Source organism: Crassostrea angulata, chromosome 9 (genome assembly GCF_025612915.1).
Source record: "Crassostrea angulata isolate pt1a10 chromosome 9, ASM2561291v2, whole genome shotgun sequence".
NCBI lineage: Eukaryota > Metazoa > Mollusca > Bivalvia > Ostreida > Ostreidae > Magallana > Magallana angulata.
In genome coordinates this window covers 7,660,146-7,673,551 of record NC_069119.1, presented here as the reverse complement: position 1 = coordinate 7,673,551, position 13,406 = coordinate 7,660,146, and the positions used below count along the sequence as shown (strand labels likewise).

The 13,406-nt window shown below is 34.4% G+C and overlaps 1 protein-coding gene across 3 annotated transcripts; it reads right to left on the bottom strand.

Annotated features, from left to right (window-relative positions):
- Nucleotides 1-2,927: 2,927 nt before the first annotated feature.
- LOC128162854 (uncharacterized) lies at nucleotides 2,928-12,095 on the bottom strand. Of its 3 annotated transcripts, none has more exons than XM_052826272.1 (3): nucleotides 11,759-12,095; nucleotides 4,282-4,367; nucleotides 2,928-3,466 (listed from the first exon to the last, which is right to left on the bottom strand). In XM_052826272.1, the coding sequence occupies exons 1-3, from the start codon at nucleotides 11,903-11,905 to the stop codon at nucleotides 3,274-3,276; spliced, it is 426 nt and encodes a 141-aa protein (XP_052682232.1). In that variant the 5' UTR covers nucleotides 11,906-12,095; the 3' UTR covers nucleotides 2,928-3,273. The 3 variants fall into 3 exon arrangements, with proteins under 3 accessions (XP_052682232.1, XP_052682230.1, XP_052682231.1); XM_052826270.1 differs by lacking the exon at nucleotides 11,759-12,095 and adding an exon at nucleotides 8,609-9,058; XM_052826271.1 differs by lacking the exon at nucleotides 11,759-12,095 and adding an exon at nucleotides 6,917-7,331.
- Between the last annotated feature and the right edge of the window lie 1,311 nt (nucleotides 12,096-13,406).

Here is a 13,406-nt window from a genome sequence, read left to right as displayed (position 1 = left end):
GCTGACATAAATATGTTTAATTGTTCTTATGATAAGGAAAAGCTAATGTCTGCACTTAAATTCATTTTTTAAATAAATTGACAATGAATGACACCCCTCTCTCTCTCTCTCTCTCTCTCTCTCTCTCTCTCTCTCTCTCTCTCTCTCTCTCTCTCTCTCTCTCTCTCTCTCTCTCTCTCAGTGATTAGGCCTAACCCATGACAAAAAGAACTCCTTTCAACTTTCAAACCACATGTATTAACGAGCGAAACTTGGTGATAAAAAGTCCCAACGAGAACATTCGGCGCTATTGTCTGACATGGAACCAGTTAATTGACAGACCAAAGAGCCAGTAATTGGACAGTTTACATCTTTAAAAGTTCTGTTTTAAGTCTGGGCTAGATCCCAAAGGTAAAATAAAGGGTACAGGAATAAGTGCGGGAAATGCATACGTACGTTTGTTATAAAACCCATAACAGGAAGAGTGCGTTGGTTTCTATACATATTGAACAAATAGTGAAGAAATTTGAAGATAAATTGTATCATTTTTCCATGTTTAATTAACTGTTCTGAAAGACTGTTTATTTGAAACTTGATACGCATATCACTAATTGTCAAGCAAGCACTTAAAATGCTTTTAAACGGTTTTGTTCAAAGTATTTATTTTTTGATTTATCAATTTTTCAAAAAGTATCAGAGTATACATATGTAAATGTTACTTCGTTTTCTGAGAGAATCAAGGTTTGATATGGGGAAATCAATACCGACATTTAGACATACATAATGTTAGGGGGGGGGATATAAAGTTTGTCGTTATAAATTAATAATCACATTTTTCAGTGTCTTTGTGAAAACAATACGAATCGTTATGTGTACATGTTATTATAGTCCAATACAGTTCATTTATGACGCAAATGACGTCTTGTAAGGCGCAAGCGGGGTTTGCATAATTATACGAAATGAAATTAACGTAAAAATTGAACAAATGGTGACAACTATATTAAATATAAGTAATAAGCAACCATTCGATGAATAAAATGAGGTAGTTAAATACGGTACCTAGGCGTGACCAAATATATCGAGCTTTATTGAATTTGACCACCCCCGGCCGTATTTGATCAGACACCCCATCCTAAGAGAATGATTTCTTATTCTTTTAATAAGAACACACTTCATTTAAGATGTCCTGCATTATTTGGATTAGAAGGAAGGCGAGTAGCATCGGAAAGGGGAGGGGAGTAGGGGGACTGAACCCCCCCCCCCCCCCCTCCTCTTTTTCTTGCAGCGAACATTTTTCTATAAATTAAGAAAAAATGTATTATCATGCATATGGAGTACCCCCCCCCCCCTCCCCCCCCCCCCTATTTTTTTTGGAAGTGCCTTGTATGTAAAACAAATTGAAACGAAAATGAGGAAATACGAGTAAAATTGTTTTTCTTTAGTTAGTTTTGAACGTATTTTATTGATTGTTCAAAGGGATCATAGACCAGTTCTAACAACTTTCTCATGCTTGTCAAACTTTTTTGGACGAGTCCGTTCCACCCCCACCCCCTCTCCCACTTTCAAAAACGATGTTATGTGCCCGGAGGAAATCAATTTTCCTTTTTTATCAAAAGAATTAAACCGCTATAAAATTTATTTCTTTGGTGATTGTTCTCATAGAATGTGACTTTTCTGATGTACGATATGGTGGTTCAAAGGTCGAAGCTGTATTGCTTGATTGAGACCGTTATCATCATATATTTATGATTTTGTAATACTTGTAGGTATTGCATTCAACCTTCTACGGACATGTCCGATGATAAGGTATAAGCGGTTTTGTCATCTATTAACGTGATGTTCTTGAAGTAAAGCTGTATATGTAAATTTCACTATTGGCAAAAAAAATGTGATTAAAATGAATAAGGGATCTTAATTTCTTCGTTATGAAGTACATTTAAATGATTATGATAAAATAAGCATGTCTGAAGATTAATTATTACTTTATACCATAAAGAGAATGCTATCACATTTACATTCCCTTGACAGAATAATACTAAACAAGAGGCCCATGGGCCACTGTGCTCACGTAGGCAACAATGTCTGACCACATAGTGTAAACGTGTATTAAATAGTGAATTATAAAAACTATTTTTATCTTTTGCGTATTTTTTCATTTAACTTTTAAAATTGTGGGTTTTTAATTTCCCGAAAATCAACTCCACTGGTTAATTTCCTGATAATATGTAACTGATTAGTTTGAACATATCATTGTAATACAATTTATGGTCAAATTCAGTTCAAAAGAACAAAAAAAAAAAAGACTTGACTCATCTATACTAGCTAGCTTGCTTCAATATCTACATGTTTCAGAAATAGTTGAAATCCCTCACATTGTGCATCAAATTTTAATTCTTTGTATACATAAACTGTACACAATTACTTTAAGTATATTGAAATATGCTCAGTTACGTCGGAACTATTGAAAATATTTTTTATATTAAAAATGAACTATTTATACCAGTAGTATCCTCCAGGTTATTTTTTCATAAGAATACTTTGTCTTTTTCCCAATTTTTCAACATTCACCGTTTGAGGCCTTTATGGTTTGAGCAAACTTGAATCATGAGAATACAACACTTGGTCCAATTATTTCTGAAAAGACGCCATGTAAATTTTGATTGGAAAAGTCACGCAGTCCATCTTCTGTGACAAAGACCGCTTTGTGGGAACGCACTTTGAAAAAATTACACACTTTGAATTTTTTTCCAAAAAGCGTTAAATTTTGGACAAAATCAACGCACTTTGAATTATTTTTTCAAAGTGCGTTAAATTTTGGACCAGGGTTAACCCACTTTGAAAACTAGACACATATAGAAAATGTTCAAACCAGGGTTTACCTCAGTCTTCTCTACATTTATTTATTATTATAAAGAAGCTACAGATGCAGAAAATGAGAAAAGGAAAAATTTATTTTAAACTTGTTTTTATTGATAGGTAAATAGAATGGATACCTATATAACTACAGGTAGAACAAGTAGTGAATCAAACGACAGCTGGGATGCAATAGCGCCTTCATGATCCAATTGAAACAAAATATTGAAAAAAAAAATAAAACCCGAATTAGCCATTAAAAGTTATGAAACGTATTGCTACAAATATCATAGGTGAACAATTGCACATTGTATGTCCTAAGAAGAAATTGTCAAGCGATATATATTTCTATACATGTATATATACGTGCGACAAATTCGTGATAAGTATGATAAAGAGGAAATAAGTAAATCCAACATGAATTAAAAAAACGAAACACTTTTAATAAACTTCTTTTTCGAATTCGCCCAAATCGATAACACCGTCATTATTTTTGTCTGCCTTTTTGATCATTTTCTCGATCTCGTCCTCTGTATAATGGCCGATCTCTCTTAAGGCGGCCGCAACTTCCGCTTTCTGTAGCTTCCCGTCTCCGTTCTTATCGATCTTCTGAAAAGCCTCTTTAACTGCCGTCCTGCAAAACAAGAGACGAAAGAAATGAAATGCTGACACTGATTAAAAAACAAAGCAAGAAATAGCGATTAATCTAATCAACCTAGACTGGGCACCTGGTTTAAAGAAAATACATAATTTAATTATAAAATAGTATGTTTATGTCTCTTTGAACCTTCAAAGAGTTCTATCCAGTTTGATATACACTGTTGTTGATTATCATATTCTTATCCAGGATGCTAGAGGTTTAAGGACTTACTTTTGATTTGGTGCCGCGGCCCAGGATACAAAGGGCGTTAACCGATGTTCTGTCTTGTTAGAGTAAAATATTTCTGTTTTATTCTCAAAACCTAAGAATTATCTTATTGTTATACACTAGTAATTTATCTAAATTCAGAAACTACAGTATACGTTACGCTCGCATTTAGTTTCTTTACTGGATACTCCTATCAACTCATTAACATCATTGATTTAAAGTAGTCTCTTTTATAATTCTTAATACGCTGGACACGAGACTATCATTTTTTTTTATCATAAAAAAGGATCAAAGTACATCAAATTCAGAGATGTTTAACTTAACGCATTGCTTACTGATCGAATTCTGTCTCGAGGATAGATTGGCCAAAAGGGTCCATTAACTTTTATATATTTAATTGATGCCACTGAAAGGGTCCATTAACTCTTATTTTAATTGATGCCACTGAAATTTAAGCGGTGTTGGGAAAAACCAAACAGCCCCTGTCCGTGTCAACATGATTTAAAAAGATGACGACCTTTGAGTTCAAAGTCAATTTAGGTCAATAAATGTATGGAGGTCCTGGGTGAGAGGTCATTTACCTTCTCTCCGTCTTCATCATTTCTGATAAGAATTCCTCCTTCGTGATCTGTCCATCTCCATTTTTGTCGATGTCCCTGAACATTTCCTATAAAAGACGAAAACATGAAATTTTTAAAACTTCAAAAGGTAAATATATGTTCATCATACACTGTGAACGCTGCTAGTTCAGAGTATTAACCCCACCGCTGCATGGAGCTTTTGACCTATCTAAGACTGACTGACCATGCATATTCTGTAAATTCCTAATTAAACGCGAGGATTTAATATCCGCGTAAAATCGCGAGAAGCCCGTCTCGGGAATTCTAGAATCTCGCTTTTAATTTTGGAACACATAAAAACTACATGAAACTACGATAAAATTTCGGCATTCGCGATTTTATGTTCTCACGATTTGTTGGTAAATGAATGAATCGCGGAATTAAGTACTCGCGTAAAATAAGGAATCTACAGTACATTGTATTAATTATGTAAGGTCAATGACGTAAACCATGTACTATTGATTTACATGTACGAGTATAGCGCTTACTCAGTGTATACCCTCGCTGTGAGCGAGGGGGGAAGGGGTTCAATCGGTAAAATTAATAGATAATCAGCGATAAGTAGCCCACAGATTGTATTGATCCAACCAAAAACCTGTTAGTACGTTTGTTGTGATCAATATGATATTTTGCTTTGTTGTTTTGAACATAAGTGGTGTTTTTGTTGAACACTTAAATAGTTTATAGTCCCGAGGGGTCGGTCACTCTGACTCGTTATGAAACAACCTGACCGACCTAATAGTATGATCAATGCAATCTCCTGGCATTCGAACTTAACATATGTGGCCTTCACATTTTTCCGTAAATATAATTATGAATATTTTAATTAAATTAGGACTGACATTTATCAATATCCCGAATAAATAGTGGAGGTGTGAATGGCGGGGGGGGGGGGGGGTGCGGGTCATCGTTATAATTTCCCTCTAAATTCAAATTCAGTTACCCAAATGAAATAAAAGCTAAATGAAAGTCGTAATTTATGCGCTGTCATTTGCCAGTTGATTGACGGATACCAATTTCATGTCATTTCGGGAGTTGGAAACTCTACACAGTGGAATTAACACCTTAAGTGTTTTTCCTTGTCCTTTTCCTTTTTGTGTTAAAACTCCGTAGAAAGAAAAAAAACAAATTAACCCCAACGTCAAAACTTAATCACATCGGACCACGTTTGATGTGGCAAAGCACACTTTAAATGCTGAGGTTCTCGGAAGACGGTGAGCGCTATATACTTATAATTATACCGAAGAGTATTTTGTTACCATGGCAATATAACAAAACTTTAATTGGGGGAACTCGGGGATCATAGATTGTTATCTGCATTTTGCACGCATTGTCACTGCCAACTTAAAATACTCGTTTTCTTTCAAGAAACTTTTGTAGACAGAGAGTACAAATGTATGCTTAAAGTTTCTCTCAGAAATAAAGGACTAGTCTGTGCTTGTTGCATTATAGATTAATGTCAACTTTGATGTCACCTTGCGCGCTCCTTTCATAAACTGTTTTTCTGTCTTTTGGGATTGCTTCTAAATTAGTGTATTGAGGTTTCTGTAATCAGCAAATTGATCTTATTTCCTCAGAGGTTTTCTTGACACATCGTTAACACCTTGCTTTCTAGCGCCATATATTTGCTCTCTCTCTCTCTCTCTCTCTCGTGCATGTCATGCCAACTATTCAGTTACACGAACAAAATCTTTCTATAACCATATAGGCCTACATCTGTTTTCAAAGTTAAGCAATTTTTTAAATTTTCACACAAGACAAAGATAAAATAGGTAACAGTTATCATTGATATTAATTAAATTAAAAAACTCATTAAAATTAATAATTTTACCTGTGTTGCTTGTATTTTCATTTTGTTCTTTTTTCATTTCTAAATTTTTAATTCTGTTATTGACATTATATCTCTTTCTCTCTCGTTTGATCAAGATTAGAACAGATTCATACTAAAATCAAGAGTATCTCATTTCAAAGAAAGAGGAAGATATCGATTATAAATAGGAGGGGAAAATTAATATACAGATATGAAATTTTAAAACAATTAGATATCGGACAATATAGGGGTCTAGAAAAATAGGAAGAGGAAATCTAAATATATAAATGTGTGAAAATTGAACAATGGTAAGATTAAAGAAAAGACGCTGATATATACACATTTAAAAGAGTTACACGAATGAGCAAAAGAGAAGAGAGCAATGCAGGAAAAATTGTGTTTGTGATTTAAAGAAGAGAGACTGCCTCAGTATTGCAGAAAATGAAAATTTAGTTTTTTAATGTTCAGCTATTTATAAAGAGAGATTTTTTCAAAATTTGATATAAAAACTTATAATTTTAATTTATTTTTGTCGATTTTTGTCTGCTTTAGTTTAACTTCAATGATGATGTTTTATTATGACCTTCGATATTGCAATTCTTTCGTAATATAGTGAAAATTTTGTGTCAAAATTTCACAGGAGAGGGCGTTTTAAAGTTTACAGAACTTGTGTTCAACCTTATTATATATTATGCCATACTTTAACATTAACATATGTTCAAACGAGAGAGAGAGAGAGAGAGAGAGAGAGAGAGAGAGAGAGAGAGAGAGAGAGAGCTTGCTTACTGCAATTTCGTTATCCGATAAGTCGGTACAATTAAAATCCTCGACTAATGCCCGTTTTAGTTCAGAAATTGACAAGGTTCCGTCTTTATTTTCATCCGTTTTATCAAAGAAATTGAGCCAGTATTCCTCTGTCACTGCTTTCAATGCCATTGTTTCTAGTAGTTCGTTCCTCACCGATTTACAGTTCCGTTAAACGAAGGGAAAAAATTGATATCACGAGATCGGATTTGGTGAGGAAGTTTTTAATTCAAAGTAATAAAGATCCTGAACTCGAAGTTCGAATTTCTTCGTCGCTGAAAAAATCTCCCGTGTTGTAATCCTCTCCCTATAATTCTCCCCTGGAAAACCCTTGACTTTACAACTTAAAAAACAAAAAAAGATTTCTGATTATCAAAACAACGCGTCGCCCATTTTATGTCATCAATAATTTACGATATCTCAAACTATCGATTTTTCTAAATGCACCGCGTTTAATACATCTGTTACCCTGTTACCTGTATACCAGAGAGAGAGAGAGAGAGAGAGAGAGAGAGAGAGAGAGAGAGAGAGAGAGAGAGAGAGAGAGAGAGAGAGAGAGAGAGAGAGAGAGAGAGAGAGAGAGAGAGATTCCAATTCAACTTTTTTAAAAAGCAGATTGATTTCGTAAATATAATTTAATTACAATAAGTCTTTTTGTCTCTTAAACAAATGTATTTAAATTTCATTGCCTTTTTATTGATTAAACTCGAGGGAGTTCTGAAAATAACTGATCAATCATTAATAATTTTTTTTTAAATCTCACTACCCACGCAAACGTATTTTCAATTTTTTTTTTTTGTATTGGATCGGCCGAAGAAATGATAGCAGTATTTACCAAAAGCAAGCAAATGTTTGTGTGTGCGTGCGTTAAATTCATAGCACTCGACTATATTAGATCTATATATAGGTCTAGTATGATCGTGTACTATAGGGTACTATCTATTTCATGATAAAAACAACACATGTACATGTAGGTACGAGTATTTAATTCTTTCTAGAGAAAAAGTGAGCGTTTAATCTACACGTCCAACTGTAACAGAATTATACCTTCTTACAAATACATGTAACGTATAAAATGCTGTGCGATATATTATATATATCGGTAATTAATTAAGACGATATCCGTACTATTTTAGCAATACACCGGCCGGATTCGTCAAATAATCTCGAATAGATATGAATTGGGTTAAATTTTAGGAGGAAATTAAAGCTATCCATTTTTCCTCCTCGAGTCATTGTTGTGTAATTTTTTTATAGATCATTATGATCCGAAATCCCAAAATTTATCACCCCCACCCCAACCCACCCTATTCCCAACAAAAGCCGGCACGGTCCTTAAATACTTCTAATGGAAAATGTTTTAATGTGTAACTATACAGGTGTTACTTTAACCTTAAACAATAGAGTTGACTTACATAGACAAAGTCTGCTGTTTAACCTTTCTATGTTTTTCATAATGAAACATTGTTTAATAAATTTGATTAAACCTTTAAAGTTTTAAACAATATGAAAATGCATATTTTAAAAAAAAACATATGCTGAATTTCGAATTATGAATTTATATCTCTACACCTGAAACAGGATCTTTTATAGTAACGGATGCGTAAATTACCGTATTTGTTCATTAAAAAAAAAAAAAAAAGCCTGGAATGAGAGATTTATTAGGAGACTTACGGCGATTTCTCGGTCTGACAACTTTTGGTTGTACTCCACCGTGAGGATGTGTTTGAGTTCCTCTATGCTGACACTTCCGTCCGAGTTCACGTCAGCTTTCTCAAAAAACTTCTCCCAGGCCGCTTCACATTTAACCAATTTATCCGCCATTGTTGTTTTTTGCAAATTTTTGTATCAAATATTGTTGAAACACAAAATTTTTTTCTTCTTTCTATCCACTTAAATGTTTTTTTGTTTGTTTCTGGTTAATTTTTTTTCACTCAAATGAAATCCTTCCTCCCAGCCAACTTATCCAACAGTAGCCTATGTAACTTGTATTTTTTTTTTTTTTTTACAAAGCCGGTAATTGAAGTATTTGAGATTTATTTCCGATCACACTTCCTTTTCATTAAAATCCCTGACGCTAAGTTCGTACAACGATGTAGCGAATTTTATACCTTCCTCTTTATTTTTCTTTTGAGTGTACATACATATATATTCGTTTAAGCATTCCCTAAAGCTTAACAGCTGACAATTAGCAACTGATCAATAGGGGAGAAACCGAGGGGAGGCCTCAACATACCATACAGTCCAAAAATTACCCCCCCCCCAGAAAAACCCCCAAAACAACCGCATGAGGCCGATGGGATAAAAAAAAACCCCGCCCCGAATCAATATTACATTTAAATTCAAAAGACTTTTAATAAACATTTTTTTTTTGGCGAAAAATGTAAAAAGGAGGGACCTTTGTGAGGAAATTAAAGCAATTTCCCCCTCGTTAAATCTGCATGAGAAAAGGCTTCGTGTGAAAATTTTCTGTTTATTTAAACAATTTCCTATTGATTGCGAATACTCCACGGGAATTAGGTACGGGGGCCTGTCGATTTCATGAATATTCTCCCCAATGTATGCATTGTACACGGATACATCAACGATGGTAATATAAAGCCCCAAGTGTTACATCATAATTTTATGTGGTTTTTGTCCTAGCGTGTTAATCAAATGTTAGGAGCCTGACAAGACATAGGAAACACCAAGTACAACAGTGAACATACAAGTGTAATACATTTATGTTTTTGCTACAATCAGCAAAAACAGTGACTTACATGTACATAACTTTGTTTTAACGACAACATATTACATAATTCTTTGAGTTCGTTTAAATTTCAATACACTACATGTAGTAATGCAATTAAAAATTAAACTTTGCTGTTCATCCGAATGTTGCATTTAATTACGAGCATGCGCATTCGGTAACAACAACGTATCGTCGGAAACCCCCGTCTTTGCCGACAGTTATTCGTATTTCATCGCGTGAATTTTAACAATTAAAAAATAATAGCTAAATCATGGGTTAAAAAAACGTTCAGGTACACTTACACACTACATGTTTATCTTGGTCTGAGGCCAAAGCGGATTGGGTCTTATACATGTATCATTTTAATGTTTTTTGTTAAGAAAACAAATTTTATGCATCGTAAATATAGGTAGAGTCCGTTTCATGTAAAACATACTAAAGAAGTTATCGTCACAAGAGATCAGTGTTTGTATATTAACTGATTCTTGTTTTCATCTAAGGAATTTTGCTGCAAAAAACCCCCCCAAAAAACAGCAAAACTTATGAACAGAAAATGAACAAATTTGTCAAAGTATTAGTGCCACTGTGGGGATTTTGTGTGAGTGTCAGAAACATGAGAAAAAGCAGTAATTGTTAAAACTCACGTCGTTTTAGTTTCGCACTTCCACAACTGAATATTTCATTTCTCTAAACGTTTCAGAAATCGAATGCCTATGTCAATGCTATTCAAAATTTGTCTAGAAATATTTCTTGTAACAAGTTAATTTTCAAAGAAAGGAATTTTTCAAACACAAACTGCCCGGATGACGTGTGAACGATCATTGAGACGAGCGGCGAGAAATGTGAATCATTCGTCCCCCGTGTCTCGCGACAAATGACAGAAACCCCGAAACCTCGCACCTCGTGCGATACCGCGCCGTCCCCGGGGGTCAGACAGCGAGGGACAGTCATCATGGTCACAGTTCTTGCAAGCTAGACAGGAAATAGGGAAGGGAAGAAAATGAGTGCGAGGATTGATTACACCGTGTATTTTAGCGCGAGATTTTTTGGAGTGTTTAAAATAAATTGTAGAGCAATAGTTTCATTATCAACAGATGCATTCTACCTTATACATTCTAACTTTACTGAAAGTTAATTAAGTACACGTATATCATGACTATTTGAAAATGTTTGTTAAAACTCTTTATTCAGCTGAGAGAGAGAGAGAGAGAGAGAGAGAGAGAGAGAGAGAGAGAGAGAGAGAGAGAGAGATTGCATTAAAATCTGACAAACCATCAACAAATTACATTATGCACTTAACTTAAATTTATACATTCTTTTTTCTTTTTATTGCATAATTTTTATAGAAGTTTCTACTCATGTCCGAATATTTTATAATCTGTCTGAGCTATACAAATACCTAATCCTGAAGTAAGACCATAAAAGTCTACGCAATTTTTATAAGGCACAGGGTTGGTAGTTTAATACCATGACACACGGCCCACCCAGATACCAGTAATACCACAGACACATTATATCCGCCTGACTATCCCCAGGTTTATTACCCAGCAGTGGGACATTATCAGTTTCTTTATAAATATGTAACAAGTAAATTTAATAAAAGACGGACGGGTGGATTTAATGTTTCACAGCGATATATACCAATATAAAATCTCGTCATTAAATCAGCTCGTGTCCTTGGCGTGTGTAATAACAATTCATGTAGGAATGCGTTTCTTGGTAATAAGATCACAGTGCATGCCAATAAATTATATAATTTACATAATATATTTTAACCTATATAGACTGGAACAATTTGCATATGGAACAACATGCATACAACATGCGTACATGGTTGCGTATATATATGAGGTTTATATACTACGCGTTATAATAGGGGTTTTCTTAAATAACTTTTTGATCACCCAATAGTTTTAAAAATTACAAAGTGTTTATTCAACAGTTCAATACACACATGTACATGTACATGCAGTATTGAGGGTTGCAAAATGTAAAAATTTAAAGGTTTTACTATGTGAACGTGCTAGCGCTGTCTGCATATTTTTGCCGCCCCGCTCCCTCCACCTCTCCGATCCGCCACTCTTAATACTCACCGCGATTTCTTGGTCCGTTTTCTTCTGACCCAGTCCCTCCACCACCATTTTCTTTAGTTCCTGAATGGAAACATTTCCATCTTTCTGTCCCATTGCATCTGTCTTGTCGAAGAAGTCTTCATACAACTTTTTCTGAGCGGCAGCCATTTTTTTAAGTTAACCTTTTCTTGCAATTTCTTCACAGAGGTCCCTTTGGCAGTGTCAAACTGGTTGGCCGGTCAGTGAGAGAAAGTATTTTTATACTCTATGTACTACAATAGTATGCTCTACGTATACATATGCGTCTCATTCAAAGTGTCGTCTGGTATTTGTGTAGTAACCACTGAACCAAAACTACAGGTAACATTTATTTTCAAAAGGTGAAGGTAGAGAGTCATTACATTGGAAGGCGCGTAGTTTAAATGCATGCGTTATCTGTGTCTTATGACAAACACTACCACGCCCCAATACACGCAATAAATTACTACATATTTACACTCCTAATTTCATGAAAGGGGTCCTTCTTCATTCACCGTGACTAACTGTAGCCGCTGGCGACCGGAGCTACATCCGTATATATCTTGTCTGAATCTTAAAACGAAAGATAATTAATTCTTCTTGTTTATGTGTAATAAGATTGCGTAATTATTTTCATAAATTTAAAAGGGTTGGGTGGTCGTCGCCATTTTTTTTTACCTTTATTAATCTGGGTTTTTTTTCTTAATCTCGTAGAGGCGAAAGATAACGAGAAAATTCAAATCTTAAACCCTGATTTTTTTCTTTTAATTAATTATCCAGTTAATTTACGGCTAAATAAATTAAGGGTAGACCCTCCATCATCCTAAAAATTGATGACCTTGCTAATATTGATGCAGGATCAGTGATGCGTGTCTTATATCGGGGATTGTCGTTACCTTGTCGTCACGGTGAGTGATTCAGTTATCAGAACCCCCTCCCCAATCCACAGACAATCTTTTTATCTCTGGACTGGTATAAAAACATATCAAAGTAACTCATCCATGAAATAATATAATTTAAGTAAATGTAAAAAAAAATTAAGTGATGAAAATATGTGTAAAAAAGTGGCTCCGGGGCTTCATGGTATAGAACATGTTTACTTTATCTTCTTTTGATAATTTGAAATTGTAGATTTAGAAGAAGAAATATCTTTTTACAAGTTCAACTCAATTTGACTTTTACAACCTTAGCTTTAGCATGTTTCTCAATTTTTTTTTTCTCTTACAGCAAAGACAAATACAAATTCTAGAAATATCTGACTCAAAGATTAATCAGTAGGCAAACATGTAGACAGAACAAAAAAAGGAAAAGAATTACTTTCAGACTATCTGCATAAATAATGCGGCTTAATATTCCATTACGGAGGTCCTCAGAGAAATCAAGCGGGGGCCCCAGACCAATATGTCTTTCATAATCAGTATCAGTGATAAACACTGGTACTGTAACAGTTTCTAGCTGGGGGAAAAAATTGCGAGCTGAAAGTTTTATAGGGCAAACAGTCAATACAAATTACAATACTACTAAATTACAGCCGACACGTACATGTATGCTTACTAACACATCTCGTATCATATTTAGTCATCTAGGTGAAAATAGGCGTATGTAGGAGAAATTAAAATCAAGAAATTTTTTTGGTTCAAATTTCATTTGC